General features: G+C 35.7%; 2 protein-coding genes across 2 annotated transcripts; both read right to left on the reverse strand.

Annotated features, from left to right (window-relative positions):
* Positions 1 to 8,968: 8,968 nt before the first annotated feature.
* Positions 8,969 to 12,039, reverse strand: LOC133328657 (late secretory pathway protein AVL9 homolog). Its single transcript, XM_061537200.1, has 4 exons — positions 11,936 to 12,039; positions 10,855 to 11,863; positions 9,560 to 10,157; positions 8,969 to 9,497 (listed from the first exon to the last, which is right to left on the reverse strand). Exons 1-4 carry the CDS (start codon positions 12,023 to 12,025, stop codon positions 8,969 to 8,971), a joined length of 2,226 nt encoding a protein of 741 aa, XP_061393184.1. The 5' UTR covers positions 12,026 to 12,039.
* Positions 12,040 to 17,015: 4,976 nt separating this feature from the next.
* LOC133328650 (leucine-rich repeat flightless-interacting protein 2) lies at positions 17,016 to 27,592 on the reverse strand. The gene is made up of 6 exons (XM_061537193.1): positions 27,474 to 27,592; positions 19,038 to 19,343; positions 18,580 to 18,943; positions 18,347 to 18,511; positions 18,083 to 18,267; positions 17,016 to 17,290 (listed from the first exon to the last, which is right to left on the reverse strand). Exons 1-6 carry the CDS (start codon positions 27,558 to 27,560, stop codon positions 17,180 to 17,182), a joined length of 1,218 nt encoding a protein of 405 aa, XP_061393177.1. The 5' UTR covers positions 27,561 to 27,592; the 3' UTR covers positions 17,016 to 17,179.
* Positions 27,593 to 27,843: the final 251 nt, after the last annotated feature.

Raw genomic sequence — 27,843 nt, forward strand, 5'->3', positions numbered from 1 at the left:
CTTAATTGATGCCTCCGTTCCGTATTTTTTATACCCTCCACCATAGTATGGAGGGTATAATAATTTTGTCATTCCGTTTGTAACTCATCGAAATATTCATTTCCGACCCCTTGATCAGGGTAAAATTCTAAGACTATCTTGTCTGTCTGTCCGTCCGTCTGTTGTACTCTCGCTATCTTCTGAAGGAATTGAGTTAGATCGCCAAAACTTAGCATAGAGACGTATTTTGTTCGAAGATGGGCTATGTCGGATGTGTTTAGGCAAAGCCCCCATATAAGGGTACCGCAAAATTTTCGATATGTTGGGGTTCTAGAGCGCGGTTTTCAATCGAATTCGCTGAAATTTAGTACATTGAGTTATTTTTGGGTACCAAATGTCTCCTCTACAAATTATAAATATTGGTCCACTTTTTCTGGTACCCCCAATTTATGGTATTTTGGGGGTTTAAGCGAGTTTTTATACCGAATTCGCAGAAATTTGGGTAACAATGGGTGCCAAATTTCTTCACCAAAAATGTATAAATATATTTCGGGTAGCCCCCATATAAGACACCCTCAATTTTCGATATTTTGGGGTTCTTGAGCGCGTTTTTCAACCGAATTCGCTGTAATTTGGTATTTTGTAGTCGCATATGGTAACAAATCTTCCTACCAAAAATTATTAATATTCGCCCCCTTTTAGGGATAGTTCCTATATAACCCTCTTATTATATTTCAATAGCTAGCTGATTAGTTCCGTGTGTAGGGGTTGTCCCCATATATGCGTATTCTACCATAGTATAGGGGATAGCCGTTACTCGAAATAGTCAGTTTTACCCTATAAATTTTGGACCATGTGCCAAAATGTTGTCTTCCCCTTGATCTTTCCATCTAATTAGTGACCTTCCCCTTCTGTATGAGCCATCAGTTGCCTCGCTTTTATATGCCTTTGGTGCTGAGGCATCCTCATCCATTCTCACATGACCATGACCTATCCAATGTGGTCGCTGCAATTCGATAAGTCTGACAATGTCGATGCCCGAGAATAGATGATACAACTCAATGAGTTTGGCAGTTCAGTGATCGTACGAACTAGATCATTTTTTAAAAGTGAACTAGGTCGTTCACCGCGTTCAGTTGTTCACCTCGTTCAAATGGTTACTTAGTTCAATTGGCATGGCAGCGTATTCCAATTAAGTTTTGTCAGTTCAACCAACCGTAATGAATGATTACCTTTCACAATCATTCGAAGGACTTTCCTATCTATTTTCTGCACTTTGTTAATGGGTAGTGGTCGATGGCATAACTCCGTTGCTCCGGACACCTTCGCCTTTTGTTTTTTGTAGTTTCCATATTTTTTACTGACCCTCCAGCTATACGTAAAACACTACTGCAGCATTTGATCTTTTAAGCACCAACAATATATTACACGTACCTTCATTCAATTTTACAGCTTTTATATGAAATTGTTCTTATTTGACGCCGTTCAGTTGGTCAAAGTCAGTGGACCTATACCTCAAGGTATAGGAATATACAATCTCGTTCAGTGACAGACAGCGTTCATTAAGCAAAGTCATTCAGTGAGCAATGTCGTTAAGAGACAGACTGAGTTTGGTAAACCAAATCGTTCAGTGAACAATTGTCGTTCATTCGTTCAGTGGACTAACTCGTTCAGTTGAACTAAGTCGTTCACGAACGACACAAAACTACAACTCATGGTTCATTCGACGACATATCGGCCCATAGATCTCTTGAACACCTATGCTTCCGATCCATATAACAGCAGGGGTAGTATCAGCGTCTTGTAGAGTTTGGTCTGACGGGAGGTGGCCCTGTTCTCAACTGTTTACTTAGACCATAGTAGCATCGGTTGCCCAACACTATCCTTCTCGAAATTTCAAAACAGATGTCATTAGTTTTACACAGTACTCTGTATAGCACTTTATATGCGATGGGAAGAATACTTATTCCTCTATAGTTGCCAAATTGTACTAATCAGCTGGTGCATGCTCCTGACCATCATCTGACCACCAGTCCTGAATAGTTTGGCTGGTAACCCATCGGCACCTGCTGCTTTATTATTTTTCAACCGATTGATTCCTATTCTGACCTCATCTTATACACTCTATACCGTCATCTCTTATTGAATCTATGGTATGGAGGCTATGTTTAGAGCATAGATCCACATTGAAAACTTTGGGACCTTTGCATTTCTGCATATAAAATCCATTGCCTTCTATTTGTTATATGGTATTTCCACTCAACTAAGGTTGGACTTTTACCACACTCAAACACACATTACAAATTAGTGTAAACAGCTGATTTCAAAATTCCTTAATGTCAATTCAACCCCCAAACACATGTGTGCGTATGACGTATATAAAAAATGCATACGTCATAAGTCAACGAAATCTTAACGAATCCAATAACATGTATTCTCTTATGAATCAACTTAATATTGTAGATGTTCTCTTTATATTTCTCTTAATGTTCTCATATAATTTCTTACTACAGATATTAGCTCAAGGTTTCATTTTCTCTTATTTTGTTTTTCATTCAGTTGATATATTTAACTCTAATAGAGATGGGCAATAAGAAAAAATTTTATAAAATATTGAAATTATTGCAAAATAGAATTTACTTAAAAAATATGTGATAATGGCCCCCAATACATACAGAAATCAATATGTTTATTTGATTTTCTCGAATAAAATGCACATGGCGCCCAACCTGGGTTACATGTGTACGTCCCCAAAGGATGACTGTTCCAAAAAGTACCAGAAACAAAAACTGTAAAAATGAATAACCATGCGAATATATAAATAACTTGGCGCCCAACATATGACCGAAAACCCACGATGCTGGATTTGAATGGAACAATAGATTTTTCATAAGTGATATGAAATATATAAAATCTGCGATTCTAAAACCTTAGTTGCGTCTAGGTTACTTAAAAGGTACTTCCAATTTTTGGTATTTTGTTTATATTATGGTTCAACCTGGGAGGGTCACTCAAACTTTGGAACTTGAATACTACAGCTTTGAGGTAGTCAAAGATTTTATATACTTCGGTATCGCCACAAATAAAACTAATGACATCAGTTTTGAAATTCGGAGAAGGATAATGTTGGCCAAGAGTGGCTACTATGGTCTACAAGGACACCTCTCGCCACACCAAACTAACACTCTACAAGACGGTGATACTACCCGTGATGGTATATGGATCTGAAGCTTGGGACTTGCGCAAGATGAGACAGGTTTTGGGATGTTTGAGAGAAACATATTCATGGGCCGATCTGTTGTCGAATTGCTAGGTCATGTTGTGAGGATGCATGAGGATGGCCCAGCACAAAAGATATATAAAAGCGAGCTAACTGATGGTTCACAAAGATGGGGAAGGCCACGAATACAATGGAAAGATCAAGTAGAATACAACATCTCGGAAAATAGTCTTTCAAATTGGATGAGATGCGCACAAGACCGACGCGCCTGGAAATCATTTTTAAGCTCAGCTTATGGAACAAATGTTCTGTCAAAATCCAGCTAAGTAAGGGTCACTCGAATTAAAGACGACTTCTTTTATTTCATCATATTTCTCTGTTGTTTAGCTATGGCTCGTTACGGAACGAACAACATAAATGAAGGATCGATACTAGATAAGTTAATATAGTTCACTTTGCTCCAGTCGTTCCTTTTTTTATTTCGTTCACTAAGTTATTTTTATTCCAATCGTCCATCTAGATCGGTTTCATTCATAGATCGAATTTACTGAAGTTTACCAATGAACGATTGAACTGGGACGCACTATGGAACTACTGAAGATTTTGTAATCGGTAATCATATCATTACAATAGGTAATTTTGTTAATATATTCTACTACAGTTCGGCCATCCTGACAGTAATGTCTCTTGAATTTCTGCAATAATTTTTGTGAATATAGTGGTATTCACAATCCGAATCACTACAAAAATCTCCTATATCAAATGAAATAAACACCAACCCTGTTTACTACTAGGTCTATTAATAAGGTAATTTAAGAAGTCCAGCTGTTTCTGTTTCTCGAGTTTATTGTCATAATCATTATTGTGAGTTGTTTCACGTTATGAAAAATTGTAATTTAACATGGAAAATATTTTTTGATTTTTTTATTTTTCCACCGGTTTAGGCATCGTGAGTTTGGGCCATATGTTGGGCGCCATGTTATTTATGTATTCGAATGGTCATTCTTAGAATTTTTGTTTCTGATATTTTTTAGAACCGTCATTCTTTGGGAACGAACTCATGTAACTCATGTTGGACGCCATGTGATTTTTTTTTTAATTTAAATAGTCACAAAATCCGTATTTCCCATCTCTGCATAATCTTCACAGCTTTAGCTCTCTTCGTTAAATTTTAGATCTCTGTTTATTCTTGAAAGTTGCGCGGTGCTCTTTTTTATTAGCACAGTTTATATTCTCTTGCAATAGTAGTTTCTTTGTCTCTCTCTCTCTTGAAAATTTGACAAGTCGTTAAGGGATAACGAATGAAAGTGTTGCTACAATAAAAATTACGAAGTATTTTGAAATTGTTTTAATATTGATTTTACCCCAAAAAACGAAGACACTAACTAAACACCACACTTTGAATGAAACCCCTCCGAGGTGATGGTAATGGGGAGTCTGATGATGATGACGATGATGATACATGTGGCAAGCATGGACTCCAATCTTATAAGGCACACACAAGCACGCACAAAGAAGACCTACCTCTTTATACAATGTTAAGGTATATACTAAGCGGAATTTTGGTGCGTATGAGAATTGATGGTGCGTTTTGTGTGACAAAGACTTGTTCTCCCTGCCTGGAGGATGGGTTCCATCCTTCGGTCGTTGTGCTCCTCTGCTGCTGCTTGATTACCAACAAAACATGAACGCCCTTTATGTCTGGTATTTTTTACCATTTCCACTTCTTCTTTCAACAATTGAATAATTTTTAACCACAATTTTTTTTTCTTTTTTGAAAACTTACTTGGAAATTTTGTAAAATAAATTTGTGGTTAATTGTTAACCACAACATAGCACACAGAAATACCAAAAAATTATTTCTGAATTATTTTTGCCACAGACATTTTTTTTTTTTTTTTGAAATTATGCAACATAAGGCCCAGCCAGGTTGGTTGGTTGGATGGAGGTAGGTAGGTTTGGCCATCGCAACATTGTGCGTCTGGAGCTGTCGCTGTAGTTTTTTCTCGAATCGTTGTTGGTTTTATTATTCTTTTTCATGTTTTTTTTATTCTTCTCCTGTTGTTGTTGGTTTTTATCTTTCATTGCACAGATACAACATTTTCTTATTTTTTGAGCTTGTATGCAAATATGAACACATAGCACACACATACATACATATTTAGTATAAAGCACTTGTGTAATTCTTCTACATATATTTTTTTCATTTTTTTCTTTCAACTTTTAACAACATTTCCATGGCACTAACAAAACATAAGCAAGCCTTATTTTTTTAGCTTCAAGCTAAGAATTTCTTTTAAGTGATTCTAGAATTTAGTTTTACTCGGCACAATAACAACACAAACAATTAAAAACCAATAAAATTTCATTTCTTTGTTTTTTTGGAAAAATTTCACCATAACTTACATCTTTTCCAGACAACTTTAGTCGCGGTAACAGCGCGAATAACTTGAAGCTTACCACAGACTTCATTGACAAATTTCAAACTGAACTCGGGGAGCCTGCAAACAGGCTGTTCTACGTTAAGTTTTCTTCACAATCCCAACGAATAGTCTTTCTCTCTCTCTCTTTCATGACGACGCAGACACTTCTATATTTGCTCAGGGATAATGTGAGAGCAAAAGTGTGTGTGAGAGAGAGAGTCGGTATTTGTGTTTGGGGGTTGTTGGGAACAAAACAAAAAAGGAAATAACTTCTGGATTCCTCACAGTTGTTATGATTTTTGTTGGCACGCGTTCAGAGCTTTTATGTCAATGGTGCGAATAGAGAGCGAGAGTAAGAGAAGGAAATATATTTTGGTACAAAGAGTAATAGACGGAATTTAAGAGTATTTTGAAAACAAATAAAAATAACATTTTATCTAAAAAATTAATTTGTCAAATAAAATAAATAATAAAATAGCAAAAAAAATTTAATTTGAGGTAAAACCAATGAAAGAAAAATTGTACCCACCTTAATGTACAAAAAGCTCAACACGAAAATGGGCTATGGGGAAAAAATTTCAAGTGCCAACACTGTCAAAGAGTACCGCACAATGGGAAATGTTTGTCTGGCGATCATGGTACAATTATACAGGGTGAGATGAAAAAACTGCAACCAACTTCAGACTGCTGTCATTTCTAAGCCACTCGTCCGACAGCTGTTAAAATTATTCCAGTGACAGCTCATTCTCGTTTACAAGCGTACCAAAGCATTTTGGTGAAAATTTTCCAGAAAAAAGTTATTCGTGATGGAATTCATGAGTGAATTCTCGTGCCATCGCTCGTTATCGTTTAACTGGTAGCGTAGCCCGACGTCAATGAAGTGGACGGAAGAAAACTGTAACATCAACAGAAATGGTTCGAAAAGTAAAGAAGCGACTTGATCGAAACCCGCGTCACAGTGGCCGAGAAATGGCTCGTGAGCTGAACATATCGCAATATTCCATTCGGCAAACAAAATGAGCTCGGGGTAAAGACATTGAAATTCCAAAAAGTGCAAGAACTTACACCGAACTTACAAGTTTGGGATGAAATAGATGAGATGACCAAATTTTTAAAATAGTGACCCCTTGTGGGGGAGGTATTAGAAGAAATCCCATCTATCAATATTATACAGTCATGGTTATAATCTTAGTTTAGTTCAAATCGGATATTCCGCATGAAATTATAAAATAAATTTTCAGTCAAATTTTGAGCATTTTTGGGGGAGGTACCAAAAAAGAGGACCGATGGGTCCCATTTTCAGACATAATCTAGGTAAGGTTAACATATCGACGCCTCCGAACCATAGTATGCTAAGTCTGAAAAGTGAGTTTTTCAGTAGAAGCTTTCAAAGTATGGAAGTTTCTTTAATCGTACATGCCATGCTAAGTACATTTTTGCTTATAACTTTGGTTTGGATTGGCCGATGATTACCAAAATTTCAGTGAATTTAAATTAAGGACCGTAGTATCTAAAAACGTGAAGAACTTTAAAACATGCTAAGTCGACTTAGCATACTATGGTTCGGAGGCGTCGATATTACGATATGCAAAGTTTCGATGAAATTGGGATATTCCTGGTCGCTTTCTATGAAATGTACAAGTTTTCAAACTGCTGATTCTTTGTGGGGGAGGCTACCGTTATGTGTGATCTACCCAGAAATTTGATTCAATATTGATGACATGGTCAATGACATTACTGGCTCCTGCAGTGTTTGAAAGAAAAATTCTTCGAAAGATCTACGGGGCGATCTGCGTCGACGGTGAATATGGGCGTCGAATGAACCATGACCATAAGGCATATAAAAGGGAGCCAGCTGATGGCCCAGGGAGAAGGGTAAGGCCACGAGTTAGATGGAAAGATCAAGTGGAAGAAAACATTTTGGCACATGGCCTTTTAAATTGGATTAACTGCGCGCATGGAAATCTTTTTTAAGCTCGGAACTTATGGAATAAACGTTCTGTCACAAGCCATCTAAGTAAGTAAGATTTACCACCCCATGAGAACCAAAAAAAATCAAATAAGAGCCAATTCGGTTGAAAAAAACGAGGCAAAAATCTTCAAAATATTGGTTAAGGGGGTTTCCCTAAAAAGTGGACCAATGTTAACATTTTTTTTTGTATTACCCAATGAGAACCTAGAATACCAAATTACAGCGAATTTGGTTAAATGTATCCAAAAATCTCAACCTTATCCCATTTTCGCCAAAATAACAAAATTCGAGAGGTGCCGTTATATGGGGTCTCTACGAAAACGTGGAGCGATATTTATAATTTTTGGTAGTTACATTTAACATCCAATTAGATCCCAACATTTAAAATAACAGCAAATTTGATTAAAAATGCATGCCCATAATTCCGAATATTGGGGTGTACCGTTACAAAATAGCTTTACCAAAAGGTCGGCGTACCAAACATCCTAGGAGTAGTATGTGTAAAATGGCATAGCTCTATGTTAAATATTGCAAGCTCTATCGTGATTTGGATAGACAGGTGGACATAGCTAACCGAATAGGGTTTCAAAACATTCATAGGCGTGGATTTCTAAAACAATATTTTTTCCGGAGTCGTTAGGGTTTTCTTGTAGGAAATCAAACGTTATTTTTATAAAACACCTAAGGTCTAAATCTCTGGTGTGTGTGTGTGTGTTTATAGAAGATTTGTTTTGAAATAAAAATTCCAAAAATTATATATGTATGTATAAGGAATGATGTATGCTTGTGGTACACCTTTATTATTAATAAATATATATTATTTATTCGAACACGTAATATTTAAAAAAATACAATACATTAATAATAAATAAATACTACAAAATATGTATAATAATAATAATAGAATGAATGTGTGTATATATAAGTAATATAATTAAAGGACACAATAAATTACATTGCCAAATAAAAAAAAACCAGAAGAAATTCTGAAAATATAAATTCCATATGACTTTCTTTTCTTAGACTGCTCCATGATTCAAATGCATTATGACGACGGCAAAACAACTTTAATGAATCGAAAAAAAACATGACAAATGACACACAGTTACATAAAGCTCAGACAATTGTGTTATATTATCCAAATACATATAAATAACACAAGATAAAATCTGGACAAAAAGGACAACTTTTTTTCATTTTCATTTTGGAATATTTTCCAAAACGAATATGCAGTAGATTCCCATTAGAGGGAGAGGAAAGAAATAAATGAGTGTTAACATATTACAATTCATGTTTGGTTTTTTTCGTTTTATGAGAATTTAACGTCTTGATGTGAGTTTATCACAAACTATTTCTTTTTGTTTGTTTTGTTTTTTAAACAATAAATACACTGTTTCCATTAGACGAACTTCTATCGCCAACTAAATTCTGATCATTCCTATCAAGCAATTCAGCTTCTTTGCCAATTTCTACAATGCCACTGCCGCCACTACTTTGCATTACTTTATTTGCTTCGATTTGTTTGCCCTCCTTAAGTTCTTCAGCCTTTTCGACAAGTTTTCCCTCTCCATTGTCACCATCAGCCGACTCCTTGTTGTTGTCGTCAATGCCTTCTACCTCGCCGTTTTTAGTAGAGAAAACAATTTTCTCCTCTGTGTGTATACTGATACCCTCCTCAATGGTGTCGCCGCTATTTTGGAATGTTACTGAGATATCCTGTTTGGATTGGTCCGTCAGACGGTTTTCGGTATTGCTGGAACCTGTTGTGGCAGCCGTTGTGGTCATCGATGACCACCAACCAGAAATGGCACCCTTAGCCTGAGATAATGCACCGCCCACAGCCCGGCTGGTATTGTTAACGGCCTGATTTATTTTGCGGCCGCTTTCAGTGCTTTGCATTGTTCTGCAAACAATGAAAGAAGTTGAAAAATATATCAGTAATATAATCTCCATTATCATACTTACTGTGCCAATTTCAATTTAACATCTGTAACCGATAGAGTGGCCCCCGAAAATGGATGTCCCATTGGCAAAGCTTCAAAAAATCCATTATCTGGCCTAACATCAAACCATTCCTGATAGCATTGCGTCTTTTGGAATGCTGTCATAAAATTCGCATTAAAATGATCAACATCTTTAACAATTGTCTCGGAGGTGGTGGCCACCACAGAGGTACGCAATAAGGCCAACAAATAACCCTGAAATTGCTGCCGAATCCATTGATCACTGCCACCTTCAGCATCCTCTTTAGGCACTTGAACATGACGCAATATATAATCCATAAAACGTAAATCTTCTGTGCTCAGGATCAATTGTTTTCTCAGCTCGGGATCACGTGCTTCCAAGTTGCCATTTTCAATATCAATTAATATATCGGCCAGGTGATGGCGTTGCTGAAATAGGACATTTGAGGTTCCGATAACATAACTTAATACCGATGGATCGGTTAACAAATCCATGTATGGCAAGGAGAGATAAGGCAAACAAAGATTACCGCTGGCAAATATCGAGATGGGTGCACGATATTCGTCGGGATTGATTGTGGTCAGGATGGACATGGTAGCTGTAAATAGTGAAAATAAAAACAAACGATTAGGATTCTCAATTTTAGTTGTGCTGCAATAAAAAATAGGGTCATATTCAAATCTGAAGGTATTAAAATTCAGGACTGCATCCTTAAAAATTGGGAGAGTGGATACATGCGCAAGCAGATGAGGCAGCCCTTGGAGTGTTAAAGAGAAAAATTCTCCGGAAGATCTATGGGCCGATCTGCGTCGACGGTGAATGCCGCCGTCGAATGCACCATGAGATGTACCATCTATTATCGCACATCGAAATATTAAGTGGAAGACAATATTGCCGAACATGGCCATTCAAATTGGAAGAATTGCGCAAAAGATCGACACGCCTGGAAATCTTTTTTATGCTCGGCTTATGGAGCAAATGTTCAGTCATAAGCCAGTAAAATAGGCTGTTTGTGGTCCTAGTCCCAATACTAGATATGTGTAACGTGTCGTGCATTTAACGTCAGCACCATAGAAATTGAGTAGGTTATGCCATCCTGATCGTGTCGGTGCTAAGCCTGTTCTTAATCGACCTTTTTCAGTTGAGCCTTAATTTTAGACTTTAAGGGGACATTGGTTTAAAATACTATGGTAAGGAAAATTTAATACTTAATAGTTTTCTTATTTCCCTAGCATATCAAGGTTTAAAATGATTCTGAAAATGCTATACGATACGTTCGAAACCAAATACTTTACTTGATGCATCCAAACTGTTGTCTTTGGTAAATGAGCTGCTGCGTTCCAAATTTTTATCATTCTGTGATGTCGACCCGACGGTGTCTGCATCACCACCTGCTGAAATTCCCGATGTTGGCGATGAACTACTTTTATGACTTGATTTTTCACTACTCTTCGAAGAGGCATTGGAAAATTTTCGCATCTTTTCTTCTGCATCTACATGACTGGCATTATCGGCAGTATCCTCCCCCTCTTCTTCCCCAGCTTTTGTAGTTGCAGTATTTTCAACATTCACATCATCGCTGCTGCTATTGCGGCCACCCTTTGTTTTACAATCCTCTGATTTTATAAGTGAATCCGTATAATCAGGCATTGGCGACAGTGGCCGGGATGTCCTCACACATGCCACCTCTTGAAAACCCTTTTCCAACAGTCGCGGTATTAACGATGCTATACCCAAGATAAGAGCACACATACCCCTCACCGGCGATCCGAAACAAACCACTTTCCGTTGTAACAAAAACAATTTCAACAACTGCAATGTTTTGTGTCGCCAATTCAAAACAATTTCACGCAGCGATAAGCCAACATGGAAATGACGCAGAGCACGACGTGATTCATCGCCGTCCAGCAGACAGGCATTCAATTGTTCATATGCCTTGACAAGAATATCCGTGCTCGAAAAATCACCCTCCTCAAAGAAAGCATCCGCAATCAGCGACAACTTGACTTCTATGTAGCCATAAATTGGCAATCGGGCCAGACAGCAGACAGACTTTTGCACCGTACTACGTGTTACATCGGCTGTGCGAATTTTCAGTTTTTCCACCGGTATTTGTCGATAACACGACACACCGTACACACTTTCTGTGGGATCGGTTAGACTGGGTAAATTAAAGAAGACCGTATCCTCGATAAAGTTGTGAGAACCATCTGGCAAAGCCAAGGTTGATAGATATTTCCAACCACTGGGACATTCATTTTTTCCAGTCGATCCAGCAACCAGAGGGGGGTATGAAAATTCCACCTACGCCGCAGGACATACGAAAAAAAAAACAATTATTTTCAAAGGCTTATGTAACAATGGTGTCCTACCAACCTGACATCCCAACTTGTGATGGAAACCCACAACCAAAATATGTAAAATTGGAGGTTTTGTTTCTTCTTGAGCCGTCGCCGTTGCATTCATTGTCCTCCGATCAATCTGCCGTGACAGCAGTCAAACACCGAAGTGAAAAACGCGCACACACACAGACACACCAAACAATTGGCAAACCCTTGTATGTATTTAGCAATCCAGATGATTTTTGCACACTTTTTGCCTGACAAGTTTTTTTTGAAATTTACAATCAATGGTAGTCGTTCGGACTTTCGTTGTTGTTGTTTTTTTATTGTTTTAAACAAAAGTGCTAGAACAGTTCTTCATCAAAAAAATACGATTTCTGTCGGTCCGGAACGAACTAGTTCATTGGAACTATTCCGAGAAAGAAACGAACGGAACTAGTTCCAGTTCTTTAATTAATATAATTCCTTTCTCTGATCCAGTTCCTTTTTTGAACTATTTGAAGCAAAGGAACTGTATGGAGCAAAGGAACTATTTGGAGAATTATATAGGAACTATGAAAGAGAGAGAAAGAGCAAAGGAACTATATGGAGCAAAGGAACTATATATGGAAAAACGAAAAAAAAAATAATAAAAGAGAGAGAGAGATTCAAAAGAACAAGACTCCAGCCTTCATAAAATTCGCTTGTTAATCGTCGTTCTGCCAAGACTCAAGCGACGTCGTACGCAACGCGTTTTTCAAGCGAATTTGTAGTAAATGTATCCACAAAAAATTATAAATATAGGTCCACTTTTTCTTGTAGCCCCCATATAACGGTACCTCCTAATTTTCAGTATTTTTTGGCTTTTTATCGTATTTTTCACCGAATTGGCTGTAATTTAGTATTTTGAGTTTAGCAGGTACCAAATCTCTCCACAAAAAAATTTAAATATAGGTCAATTTTTTCGGATATCCCCCATATAAGGGTACCCCCCAATTTCGGTATTTTGGGGTTCTTGAGCGCGCTTTTCAACCGAATTCGCTGCAATTTTGTACATTGGGTTCATATTGCGTACCAAATATCTCTACTAAAAATTATAAATATCGGCCCACTTTTTCTGGTAGCCCCCATATAAGGGCACCCCAAATTTTCGGTATTTTGAGGTTCTTAAGCGCGATTTTCAACCGAATTCGCTGAAATTTGGTACAGTGGGTTCATATTGGGTACCAAATATCTCTATTTAAAATTATAAATATCGGTCCACTTTTTCATTTCAAATACCTGTCAGTATACCTGTGGTGGAGGGTATCCAAAGTTCGGCCCGGCCGAACTTAACGCTTTTTCACTTGTTTAATAGTAAAGCTAGTAAAAGGGAAACATTTCAAGTCTCAGAGTACAAAATAATTTGAAAAGTTCGGGAACGCAAATCTAGTAAATATGCCAAAATTAGATGGCAATACTTCAAAATCAACATAACAAAAAGTTTACAAAGAGAAAGCCATTTTGTTTTGTGCTCTCTTAAATTTGATTCAATGCTTTACCAGTTTTATGGGTTCAGGAACGGTTTTCGAGTAAAAAGTTGCAAAACTTGTAAAATTAGTAGATTCTTTTAGGTTTTGGAACGGAGCTAAAATAAAAACGACGACTGAAAAAATTGAAAAACGTTCCACCTGCTAACGAATGGGAGGAGAAGACAAAATGGCCGATAAAGATGAACTCAAAATGGTATAACCGAAAGTTTACGAATGAGGTGGGATAGAGACTAAATGGAAACCGTGTTGTTTACGAATGAGGTTTAGGCAAATTATGATTAGGGATAAGTAAATCGACTTTCGATTAATCGACTTTTTGTATTGAAAAGTCTAATGCCATGTACAGACGAGCGTTGTTCCCTCTCTCATTCGTGGTTCGACTCTTAATTATGAAGTAATTACATAGTTCAAAGGAACTACATTAAGGAACTAGTTCCTTTTTAAAAAAGAAACGAGAATGATCGATCCGCTACGTGAACTAGATTGCCCAACTCTAAAAAAATACGATTTCTGTCGGTCCGGAATAGGGATACGTACGTCGACTTTCAACTAATCGATTTATCGACTTTTTGATTTGAAAAGTCGATGTCAACTTTTGATCATGCTCATGAAAATCGCAAAGTCGAATTTTTATGATCGACTTTCGATTTTCTTAATACATGATTGTTTTTATTAACGTCTCACTCCGACTTTTATGAGTCCCTCTGTTGGACTTTTTTGAGACCCCCAGTAGTGCCATTCTGAAAGATTTTTGTCGTTATCGTATCGTCTGTTCCCGTACTGCAAAAATCTACTAGATTTGACTATTTTCTTCGATATCATTGAGGAAAATTCGTTATCATAGTAAAAATTAGTATAATCTTGCAGTGCGGGATCAGACCAATTATTACAGGATCTGGAACAGACCAAAAGGAGTGGAGCAGTGGAAGGAGTAGACCTCTGGGAAATATTGCGATGGGCGTATTTTGTATAACAAATAAGAAATTGCATATTTTTTTTGGATTAAAAAATTTTCAAAATTTTGACCCTTCTGTTGGGGGAGGTACTAGAAGAAATGCGTCGAAAAGTTCCATCCGGTGTGGCTTGTAAAAAAATATAAATATGGCTTTTAAAAATATTCGGTTGTGCAAAGTTTGTTTTTAAATCGGTTAGTGATATCACAAAACTAATTTTGAGCAAAATTCTGACCATTTATTCCTCATCTTTAAACTTGATTTAAGTCTGAAAGAGTGATTTTTTAAAGAATTTTTTTTCAAGACCTTCTATAGCGTGGATTTTTTAAATAATATTTTTTAAGGATTTTCTTAGGCGTGACATTTTTAAAGAATATTTATTCTATGCTGGAATTAGGCGTGGAATTTTTAAAGAATATTTTACTAGGCTTAGGCGTGGAATTTTTAATTAATATTTTACTAGGCTTAGGCGTGGAATTTTTAATTAATATTTTTCTTAGCCGTGAACTTTTTAAAGAATATTTTTGTAGGCTTTTCTTAGCGTGGAATTTATAAAGAATATTTTTCTTAGCCGTGAACTTTTTTAAGAATATTTTTGTAGGCTTTTCATAGCGTGGAATTTTTAAAGAATATTTTTCAAGACTTCCTATAGGCGTGGAATATTTTTAGGCATTGAATTTTATACGGAAATATTTTAAGATCCCGCTTCAAAATTCTTTGCAGAGATGTTCTGGGGATTCCCAATTGAGAACAACAACGACGAGTAGAGACAGATGGATCTTCGTTTACACTCTGTCGTACAGCCTCCACAACTGGTCGACCACTTCCCGGAAGATCTGACACTCTTCCATGTTCCTCAAAACGGGAGACCAAATTCTTAATCATGTTGGGACTGGTGCTGTTCGGACATTAAAATGACGAAAATAATTTCGTTAAGTTGTAATAATTGACCATACAGAAGAATAAGAAAATTCAATGATGTTGACGCGTTTTTGCACATAATATGTAGCCATTATTTATCTCCAAAAACCAGTAAATAAAAGATATACAAATTTTTAAAACTTCAGTCTTTTTTTGGGCAAGCTAGAAGCCTTGAAAAAAATCTTTAAAAATGTCAACCCCCAATAAAACGTTGTTAAAATCATCCACTATAAAAACCGCCCCAATTTTCAAATCATCAAATGAAAATGCATGTAATTTTTTTGTGATTATTTTAGTTTATTTATTTTTTATTATTATTATTTTGTTTCGTTTTACTCCTAATTCTTTTGTTTAAATTTAGAATACATGTGCGAAGCAACTAAATGATTCTATTTTCTGTTTTATTCTTCTTTATTTTCTTTTTGTTAATCGTCGCAAAATATAATAATTATTTTAGAATAACAAATATAAACGGGATTTTATTTTTGTGGTTTTATAATTAATTATGTAGGTTGGATGGGGGGAGAAGTGCTGTGTTATGTGGGGAAAAGGATCAAGCTGTCCTGTACAATTCAGTTGAAAAGAAACAGAAATGTCAATGGCAAGATAATGAAAATTATATTACAATGATGATATTTAGTTAGCTTACAATTGTGTGAAGATCTTGTTTTTGCCTTGGAAATTAATTAGTAAAAAACTGGACATATACTAAGAGTTTTGTCTAAATTTGTTTAAGTACTTTTCAATTGTTTTTTTTTTATAAAAAGAGAACTTGTTTTGGAATAAAAAAAAGATGAAATGTGAAACAGCAACCATAAATGAAAGAAGACTTAAATAATGAATTACAATTATGGAGGGGGTGGGGGTGTAAAAAGATTGGCAAATTTGTTAGGTTTGTAAAAAAAGTTCAGCTTACAAAACAACTATGGTTTATTTATTATTCATGGCATTTTGAGTTCTTTTTTTTTCTTTAATCAAACGCCTACCAACAATTTAAAATATACCACGAGGTTTATTTTTTGTTGTTATTATAATATTTAGTCACTTGGTTTTGGATCGGCGATTATTTTTTTTAATATTTATATTAAGTAATAATTTCTAGTTTTTTGTTTTTAGTTTTACTTCAGGTTAAAAAATAAAATAAATATTTCAACAAATAAAATATTAATTAAAAAAATGTTATAATTTGTTTTGTTTTTTGGACTACAAATACAATGTATTATAATAAACATAATAAATGTATACAAATATACATACATAGGTAATTTTATAATAATAATAGATTATTATTTATCGCATACAGAGAGCGTGCAGCGTATAAGACCAAAGTTTGTTTGTGTGTGTGTGTGTGTGTTTATATGAGAACTATATAAATATATATTTATATATATATATTAAAGAGTGTGTGTCTATATTTTTACTTTTGCCTATTTATCTTGTTTTTTACTTTATTTTCTTAATAATTAGACTTGCAGTTGTTTGTCTCTGTGTGTGTTTGTGTATTTTTTAGAGTTTGGAAGAATTTAATGCATAACTAACTGACTTGACTTTGACACGGATCATAAGCGGAGCAACAACACAACAGCATAACAAACAAATGTTAGAAAAAAACTAAAATGAAAAATAACTCAAGAAAATCACGGACCGACCCATTGAGTCACTTCAATGGCCATTGGCAGCGGCATTATTACGATGATGACTGCCATTGATTTTCGTAGTAGTAGTAGTACCATGATTGCTGCCGATATCATCGTCGGCGTTATAACTACTGTGTGGCTGCTTTGGTGATGTATACGAATTACTTCCTGAATCCTCTGTGTCAACCTTACTATTAGGCGGCTGTGGCGGCGGTGTATCATTTATTTGAGACATACGTTCATATCCATACAATGGTCAAAGATCCTTTAAAAGAGCACTCTTGGCATTTTTTAACTTATCTAAACGTTTAATTAAATGATTGTTTGCCGTTTCCAATTCTTCAAGTTTTTCCATGGCCTCTCGATTCTGAAAATAAAAAGGAAAGTGGTCAAAACAAAATATTAGGATTTCATATAAAATATATTATTTTTTAGGCAACATTCTTTCAACATTTTCTATAGGCGTGGATTTTTTAAAGAATATTTTTTCAAGACTTCCTATAGGCGTGGATTTTTTAAAGAATATTTTTTTAAGACTTCCTATAGGCGTGGATTTTTTAAAGAATATTTTTTCAAAATTTCCTATAGGCGTGGATTTTATAAAGATTATTTTGTCAAGACTTCCTATAAGCGTGGATTTTTTAAAGAATATAGGCGTGGATTTTTTAAAGATTATTTTGTCAAGACTTTCTATAGGCGTGGAATTTTTAAAGATTATTTTGTCAAGACTTTCTATAGGCGTGGAATTATAAAGAATATTTGTTCAAGACTTTCTATAGGCGTGGCAATTATAAAGAATATTTGGTGAAGACTTTCTATAGGCGTGGCAATTTTTAAGAATATTTTTTCAGGACTTTCTATAGGCGTGGCAATTTTTAAGAATATTTTTTCAGGACTTTCTATAGGCGTGGCAATTTTTAAGAATTTTTGTCCAGGACTTTCTATAGGCGTGGCAATTTTTAAGAATATTTTTTCAGGACATTCTCTAGGCGTAGCAAAATTTTTTAAGAATTGTCTTTTGTTAGATTTTCTAAAGATCTGTTTTAAGAAAACAATTTCAATGCTTTCTTTATGCGTTGACTTTTTAAAGAATACTTTTCTATGCATTTCGTGGATTTTTTACAGAAACATTTTTTTATATATCATTGATCATATTTACCTCTCTTTGCAATTTTCTTCGTTCAATTTTAAGTTCAGCTTCTGCTTTTTCAGCTGCCTCCGCGGTGCTCTTATAACGTATAACTTGAGTTTCGGAACGTGCTAAACTTGATTGTAGACTAGCAATTTCTTGTTCGGCCTTTTGCAATTTATATTTATAATCGAGGATTATTTTGTTGGCCTCACCTGCAACAACAAAAAGTGGGCACACAATTAATAATCATAATACAAAAATAGATATGACAACGCAACAATTGATACTTACGCTGAGCTTCATAGTCATCATCATCTGAACCCAAGGGACCGTTTAAGGAATTTCCTCTACCTCGACCTTTACCTTGACTTTTGTACGTTTCCAATTGCTCTTGCAATTGTTGTACTTCGGCCTGTAATTGTTGTTTCTCTTCGCTGAATTTTTTAAGTCGTACATCTGTGCGGAGACAAAAATTCAAGCGATGGTAATACCAGAGTATAATAAATAAATATTTTTTTACCCACCTAAAGAACCCTGAACAGATCCTAATAATTGTGCATTTTCTACGCTGACTAGAGCACGTTTGGCATCGGTGCCATCCTCATTTTCAACGGCCACAATAACCAAACCCTGTTCCTCAATTAGGGTATCCCTTTCCTGCAGCTGGCCCTGTACCAATTTCATTTCTTCCGTTAATTTATCTAGCGTACGTTTCAGTGAATTGCATTCACGTGATTTTTCTTTGAATTCACGCTGTAACTGGGCATACGATTCTTCGATATCTTCCAATTTGTCTTTTAACAATTGTATTTGATACGTTTGTGATGCACGCTCATTATCTAATTGAGCATTTGCTATCATGGCCTTGCGAAATCTCTCTTCCACATCCTATAATAATTAAGAGGGGCAAAGAAGAAGAAAAAGAATAACAATTAATTAGTCTAATATAAATAAAAGCAAAAATTGAGAGGTTTTTGGTTACCTTTAGTTCATGGCGTATATCTCTTAAACTGCGTCCCTCCTCCTCTAGGGAATCTTCACTGCTGCGTCTTGAAGACATTGAGTTACCAACTCGTGAAGAATTCAATAAGCCACTAATTGCCGGTGATGCACTACCCATGCCCAGTCTTGTTCGTGACAATGGATCTATGCCCGATGCTGTTGTATGCATATCGAATACACGATCGGCATTTAACTCCTGTTGCTGTTGTTGTCTTTCCAACTCTCGCATACGGATTTCACGAGCTTCAGCCCGAGCCTGTCTGCGAGCAGCTAATCTTGCTTCAGCCTGGAATTAAAAAATAAAAATAGAGAAATTAATTATTTTGCCACCACAATTTAAAAAGATATTCGAATATATTGAAGCGAAACATATTCCTCAAAATTAAAGAGGTTAACAATAGTTTCTTGCCAGGTTTCTGAACTGAAAAATCGACAAAAATTTCGTTTAATAAAATTTCAAGAAATATAAAAAAGACAAATATAATTTCCAAATATGAATTATGAATATGATGACTTCATTTAAAAATAAAAGAACCTTCAGGATAAGTTAACCCCCTCCATTGTTTTAGATCATCTATATACCCCATCAGAGAGTGTCGACGCTAACTGTACATAATTAATTTATTGTGAACTCTACACAATAAAGTTTTGCTGATAAAAACAAATGCAAACAAACAACAACAAAAATAACAGACTTCGAATACGACATACATTTTGAGCAAATTGCTTTTTGTCAACAAGTAGTACGCTGAAGAAACGAAACGACAAAATCTTTATCTTGAGTTTAAGCGTAATTTTTTTTTTGCGTTCTAATGCGAATTGTTTATTTTCTAATACAAACAAATAAATTCATTGTACGTGCTTTTTTTATTGGAAATGATAAATTTTTAGCAGAGGGAAAAATATTTTCGAAATAGCAAGGGGTTGATTTTTTCAATATGGAGAGACTTGTAGGGGAAAGTAGTCTACTCTCCGTTTTAATGACTAATGAGAATATTTACACTTTGATACGGTGAAAATCGAAATATTGATTTTAGACCCCATGTTTCTTTGGACCAAATCGGTTTCAGAATATTTGGAGTCGATTTACAAATGTCCGCTCGTCCGTCTAACGTCTAACCGGCTGGTGCGCAAGACAACTCTCGAAGGGAGTAATCGATTTCATCCAAACTTTGCACATCTTAATATTTCTTCTAAACTTAGTTCACGTTTGAAAATGGGGAATATTGGTCCACTCCTTCTGGTACCTCCCCCATAAAATGGTCAAAATTTAGAACAAAATAATTTTATAATATCATGCGAACGGACTATCCGATTTTAACCAAACATTGCACAACCTATTATATTTACAATCCCTTGATAAAGTAGAAAGATGGGACCCAATGGTCCACTCCTTTTGGTACCTCCCCCATCATGGGTCAAAATTTTCGATATTTATAAATTTCAATATCTATAAATTCAGGCGAATGGAATGTTCGAATATGGGACTCATTTGTATATTTATGTTGGCAACACCGACTGAACCTTTTTTATACCCTCCACCATAGTACGGAGGGTATATTAATTTTTCCGTTTGTAACTCATTGGAATAACCACTTCCGACCCCATATATATGTATATATATATATTCTATGATCGAAGCAAATTCTATGGTCTGCTTGTCGTAATCACTCTAAGGTCTAAACGAGGTATTTTGAGGTTCTTGAGCTCTTTTTCCAACCGTCTAAACGAATTAAGAATTAATAGATCGCCAAAATTTTGCATAAAGTCGTCTTTTGTCTGCAGGCAGGTCAAGTTCGAAGATGGACTATATCGGTTCACATTTAGGCATAGCTCCCATATAAGTGTACCCCCCAATTTTCGGTATTTTGAGGTTCTTGAGTTCGTTTTTCAACCGAGTTTGCTGAAATTTGGTACTTTGAGTTCTTATTGGGTATCAAATCTTACCACTAAAAATTATAAATATAGGTCCATTTTCTCGTATAGCGCCAAATATGAGGGTTCCCCTAATTTTCGGTAATAGGAGGGCTGAATTGGCTGTAATTTAGTATTTTGAGTTCTTATTGGGTAGCATATCTACCCACTAAAAATTATAAATATAGGTCAATTTTTTTGGAAAACGCCCATATAATACCAACAAATTTTTCGTATTTTGGTGTTTTATAACTGAATTTGGTACATTAGGTTCGGTACCAAATTACTCCACTAATAATTATAAATATAGGTCCACTTTTTCTTGTAGTCCCCATATAACGGTACCCCCAATTTTTCGGTATTTTGGGGGTTCTGATAGTATTTTTCGACCGAATTGGCTGTAATTTAGTACTTTAAGTTCTTAAAAATTATAAATATAGGTCAATTTTTCGGGTAGCCCCCATATAAGGGTACGCCCCAATTTTCGGTATTTGTGGGTTTTTGAACGAGTTTTTCAACCAAATTCTTTGTAATGTGTTTTTAGGCGTATATGGTAACAAATCTCCCTCCCAAAAATTATTAACATTCGCCCCTTTTCAGGGGAAGTCCCCATATGACCCCCTTTTTTATATTAAAATAGTTATCCAAAAAAGCTACCAAACTTTGATCGATGCCTGTGCATTTTTGCATTGGAAAACTTGTAAGTAAAACAAAATATTGAAGGTACATTTATAGGAACCCTTCTCTCTTGCACATTAAAAGCGTAGCACAAATTTATGGAACAAATCCATAGAAATAAAAAAAACATTCCCACTCCAAATACATACGTCTCAAAAGCACACACATTTTCATAAAAGATAAGAAATAATAAAATATATAATTAAATTTCCCACAAATTCTACTTTCTACCACAAGAGGAAAATGCCCTTTCCATAATATGAGGGGACACAACACTTAATGTGAACTCTAGATTTTTGTAATAAGAAAAAAGCTATTGTGTGTGTGTGTGTGCGACGACAATCATAATAATAAATATAACAATGGATGGGAGATGAATGATTTTGCTTACAATATTATTTGCTTCATCAAGAAATTGAACCAAAAGTCCATCATCAATGTAATCGTCGGCGGCGGAACCATTGTCATCATAATCATCATCAGCATTGTTACTTTGTGTAGTCGTCGTCGTTGTCTTCCCTTCGTCTGGTGGGGAAGGGACCACTGAACTCGAGGAGCTGCTGACATGTTGTGTTGGCGTTGACATTTCAGTTGTTTGGATTTTTTCGGCTGCGGCAATGGTGGTGGTGTCTTCACTTGGATTTGCAACCATGTTGCTAATTTTTTCTTTTGCTGTTGCTGCGGCTTCTTCTTCTTCGGTTTCTGCACATACATTATTGGTGTGCTTAGTCAGCAATGGTGGTGACTCCCTAATTTCTGTTATTGGTGTTGTTGTTGAAGCCAACAGTTCGTGTTTATCATTGTTGTTATCAATGAATTCCGCCGCCGTCTCTTCCACCTGTTCTTCTTCATTATCGATAACAACAGCGGTCGGTGGCTCTTCATTCTGGCCTTCTCCTCCCCCCTTTGTTTCTTTGGCTTCCTCACATTCCTCGATTAGCAAATCTTGGTCATTCTTATTATCTTCACCATTGACAGCAATTATGGATGCATCAGCTGTAACTGCAGCCGTTGCCGCATCCAATTCAGCCAAATCACTATCACAAAAATCAAACTCCTCGATGACTTCATCGCCGCCGTCGTTTACATTTTTCTCATTGACATCGTTGTTGTTGTTAGTTTTATTGTTGTTGTTATTACAATTGCTGTTTTTAGTGGATTTGGATTGCAGTTTTGCCTTTAAACTTTTCTTATTAATCACTTTTTTACTTTTCTGTGTATTTTTATTTGTTTTCGCACTACTGCTGACAAGGTTGTCATTGGTGGACTTTTGGTTTGTTGACTGCTGTTTCCCCGACATATTCCTCAAGGGTATTTTTCAAACTCTCTCTATCGTGGATATATATCTATATATTTTTTTTCAAATTGGATAAGTATTTCGTTTTTTTTTTCTACTTCTTTTACACACGCGTTTTCGTTTGTGTTGTCTACGTAATCACACTTTAAGTCGCTCTGATCCGCGTTAAAATTTACATACATTTGTTGTATGCGGTGTGTGTGCGTGTGTTTTTGTTGTGTCTATCGTTGTTAAATGTGGAAATAAACAAATTTAGAGGGGAATTGCCGAAGTAATAAATAAAACAAACTCGCTTTTTTCTGGATATTTATTTTAAAGTACGGATTGTTTTTGAATTCACTTCTTGACCACAATTTGTGCGCTGAGTGCGCGCTTACTCATTGTTTCTTGTCCGTTAACTGAAAGCAGGCTGGCTGGCTGACTGAGTGATCAAGCGAACACAAGCAGGCAACCAACCAAACCGGCTCTCTTTTAAAGTCCACAAAAACCCCACAGAGAGGGAGCGATCACAAGAAGAGACGATAGTTACTCTGCTAACCACAACTCTCTGTATTTTCCAATTATAAAAAAGAAAACAATTCTCTTTGTACCTGCCTACACATTATTCATATATTGAAGAATTGTTATATTTGTTTATTAACACAGATAAAACAACAAGAATTGTTAACCATCAAATTTTAAATGAGGTATTATTTTCCTCTCCATCTCTCTCTATCTGTAAATAAATCATAGTTGGGCAGACATGCACACCAGCGTTGATGCGTTCTCTTTTCATTTTGTGATGTCAAAACAAAAATAAACCTTAATAAAAAATTGTCCGCAATTTTTTTAGTGAATTTATTTTTTGAACTTAAGAGATCTTGTTTATATTTAAAAAATATTAAATTAATTAAATTCCGCAGAATAATCATGGTTTTTATTTTCTCTTAACAATTTTTAAGAGTAATTTTGCCCACCATTGAAATAAATTAAAACTCATTCTCCCAAATAGTGTGGTTAACTTAAGAGAGTAACGTCTGTCGAAAACAGATGATTTAATTTACAATGTTATTACATTCTTCTTTATTAACTTACAAAAAGACAGGTACGAAGAATAACAACATTCGTCATATTCAGCAAAATATTAGATAAAGATGTAAATTGCAATTTGATACCTACTACTATTAGAGGAGGAGTTACCAAATACAGATTAAATTACAAATCTTAGGTAAATAATATGTGTCAAGTAATTTGCGTTTGCCTGCTTGTAAGAAATACACAAGTTGTATACCATATTTACACTAGTGATCGTTATCGGAATAGAGGTCAATACATTTATGAAAACATACATTTGTCCAAGTGACCTGTGTTGGATAAGTTTCAGTAGTCGATATTAAACCAAGTTATCGAAAAGATTACATTATAAAATGACATCCACATGTCCTACCAAAATCAAATATCATCACTTGTAAATGAAAGCAAATGTTAAGTATCTGGTAATAAGACATTCCAGAAGGTAGCTCTCGCCTTTAGGAGTCATCGTCAATTTTTGACTAATGTCGAGTCGTTGGTGCACGATTCAAATTATATATATCAAGAATATTTATGTCAGTTGTTGTCAGAGTTTTACAGACCAAGGACCTTCGTGTCAAATAAAAGGGGCCATGGTTGGATAATAAATGTATTTTGTTTCCTAAAACCCTTAGACATAATAAAAGGGATTCTAAGTTTATCTTCAAATGTATAATTGGATTTATTTCGTTTCCTTGTCGGTGTAGCAGCCTTATTGTTTCACACAATGGTATCAAGTGGCTGTTTAGACCCCACTGTTATGGAAAAGACCCAAAACACTATAACTCAGTGTGTTGTAGGATACAAAAATGACAGCATATTCGCTTAAGAAGCCAAGAATAGGAGACGATTAAAGATATTCCTAAAAATGTTTTGCTCTGAAGATTTGGAAAAACGCCCAGTAGCATATTAAAACCGATAAGAAAAGTTCAGAAGTCGGTCGGATACCCTTCACCACTTTGGGTACATGCAAGAGATGCTCATATGTACAATATCATTTAGATAGAATAGACATATCATCTTTAGAGGACCATTGAAAAAGAATCGTACGAAATTAACTGGACGTATTTGAGCAACCGTAGCATCCACCATTTGGTATGTTGCAACACAGTGCGCTATTCAAAATTAATCGCGACACCAAATCCAATACACGTTATTCTACATCATTTTCATGAATTTCGGATGAATATATATGAGGGAGCTATATACATTGGCCGTATGGTGCAACATTTACATAAAATCGAACGAAACTATATATGGGAGCTATATCTATGATCCGATTTTAACAAAACTTCGCATACATCAATATGGACCTAATCAATACACTGTGCTAAATTTTGTCTCAATCGGATCAATTTTGGGAGTTTGTTGTACCATTTACATAAAATCGGACGAAACTATATATGGGAGCTATATCTAAATCTGAACCGATTTTCTCCAATTTCATAAGGGTTCGTTTCATCCAAATCACAATTTCATATCATAAATGCGACCTGTACTTTGTTCACAAAAATACATGGACGGATGGACAGACGGACATGCATAAATCGACTTAGAAAGTGATTTTATGCATATTTTCAAGACGAACCATTGGTCTATCTCGATTCCTTTTGCCTGTTACAAACATATGCACAAAAACATAATACCCTGTGCCACAGTGTGGTGTACGGTATAAAAAACACACTTTTAGATCTAAATGTTCTTTAGAAATAATAAAAAATAGCGTACAACTTTCTCTTACATAGAAGGCATTCTTTCAAGCATTTCCTGGAGGTTCGTATGGTTTTCTGTAAATATAACATATTCATGAATAGCAGAAATTCTTCCAAAGTTCTTTAAATAGGTCAAATAACAAAAAACCTTAGCTATATATATTCTACATTTCATCTGTGACCCTCATTTCAAATAATGGCAGCTACCATATGACTATACCTCCACACATTTCGGTATTTAGAGTAAATTTTCAAAAAACTCAGCCTTATCTGTCACCTGAATGGACACAAACCCACACAAAATGACTTCTGATTTTCCAAAATCCTTGCATATTGGGGATATCGTTATATTTGGGCACATTCCAAGTTTCAAGTTTTTAGCTCGATTTCCAAAATTATATGCTACACAAATACATAAGCCATATCTCTAGGATAGTAGCCAACATGAATGTCAAACTTCAAAGCACTATTTTAAATATTTTGCAAAGCTTAAATATTTTGCAAAGCACACAAAATGGTCAAAATTGTGCAAATTTATTTTATAATATCATGCGAACGGTCGGTCTATCCGCTTTGAACCAAATTTTTTATAACCTATTATCATTACCAAGCCTTGATAAAGTCCGAAAATGGGACCCATCGGTCCACTCTTTCTGATACCTCCTGTGACAGATTATTATATATTTTTTACAAGCATACAAAAGCCTTTTGGTGAGAATTCTCCAGAAAAAAATTATTCGTGATGGCTGGAAAACCACGTACCATCGCTCGTTACCATGATACAGGTAGCGTAGACGTCAAGGAATTGGACGGAAGAAAACAGCAACATCTGCAGAAATGGTTCGAAAATAATAAATAAATAAATAAAAGTAAATAAACTACTTGATCGAAATCCGCGTTGCAGTGGCCGAAAAATGGCCCGTGAGCTGAACAATGAGGTAAGCCATTGAAATTCCAAAAAGAGCAAGAGAAAGAAAATAGACTCAAAATTGGCAAAGAGTTGCTTCGCTTGGCCGAAAGAGCTCAACTGCCGAATTTGGATTTCTCTGATGAGGAAAAATCGTTGTCCAGCAGTTTGTAAAGAAACAAAATGATCGTGTTTACTTGCCAAAGAGATCAGCTGCAGATGTGGACATCCGGTTGGCCACCAGAATTCAAGCGCCGACCATGGTGTAGGCCGCCATAACAACCGATGGTCGCTCTCCGTTCGTATTAATTAACCGTGGCATCAGAATAAAGGCCGAATATTATCGTGAACAAATTTCGGGGGGTGTATTAAAGCCTTGGGCATGCAAATATTTTGGCTGCAGACCTTGGACATTCCAACAGGACTCAGCACCTTTGCACTCAGCACGCGCCACCCAAGAATGGTTACAAAATGAGGTTCCTCACTTCATTTCCAGCGCACAATGGCCACCAAAATCTCTGGATACCAATCCGTTGGACTATTGTGTCTGGAGTATTTTGGAAAGCAAGGTTGGCACTAAAAATAGCAAAGTGTCGATCACCTTAAGCAAGCGCTTCGCCGGGAATAGGTCAAAATAGGGCAGAGCAACATTCGTGCAGCGTGTGACGGTTTCATTGGCCATAATTCGTGCCAAAGGTGACCAATTCGAACAAATCTAAACTTATTCTAAAGTTTGATGCTATTTCCGACATTTTTGATTTCATTCAATAAAATTTAAAATAAAATTTAAAAATTTTGGCGTTTGACTTTGTTGCGCGGTTTTTTTATCTCACCCTGTATGTAAACAAATTTACTTACCTCTTTAGCAATTTGATCCAATGCCTGATCCTCTGCATTTACACGAGAATTAACACGGCGCCGTCCAACGGCACTCGAGCTATCCATTGTATTGGAAATTTTGATTGTTTATTGTTCAATATAAATGAGCTATGCGGCGCTCTTCGTTACACTGGTTGTTTGGCTGTAATTTTTTTCGTAAGCTGCAGTCAAAATTTAAAATTCTACTATTTTGGAATCGCTGTTCAAATACCCGGTTGAAGGATCAATCACACAACATACATACATAGAAACAAATGAATGAATGAACACACAAAAATATACACAGCAGTTTGAGTTTTGCTTTGTTGTTGTTGTTGGAGAAATCGACAATAGCGTTTTTGTTCTATTG

This window comes from Musca vetustissima, unplaced genomic scaffold (genome assembly GCF_032173495.1).
Source record: "Musca vetustissima isolate MV318-11 ecotype Yass unplaced genomic scaffold, APGP_CSIRO_Mvet_v1 utg1843, whole genome shotgun sequence".
Taxonomy (NCBI): Eukaryota; Metazoa; Arthropoda; class Insecta; order Diptera; family Muscidae; genus Musca; species Musca vetustissima.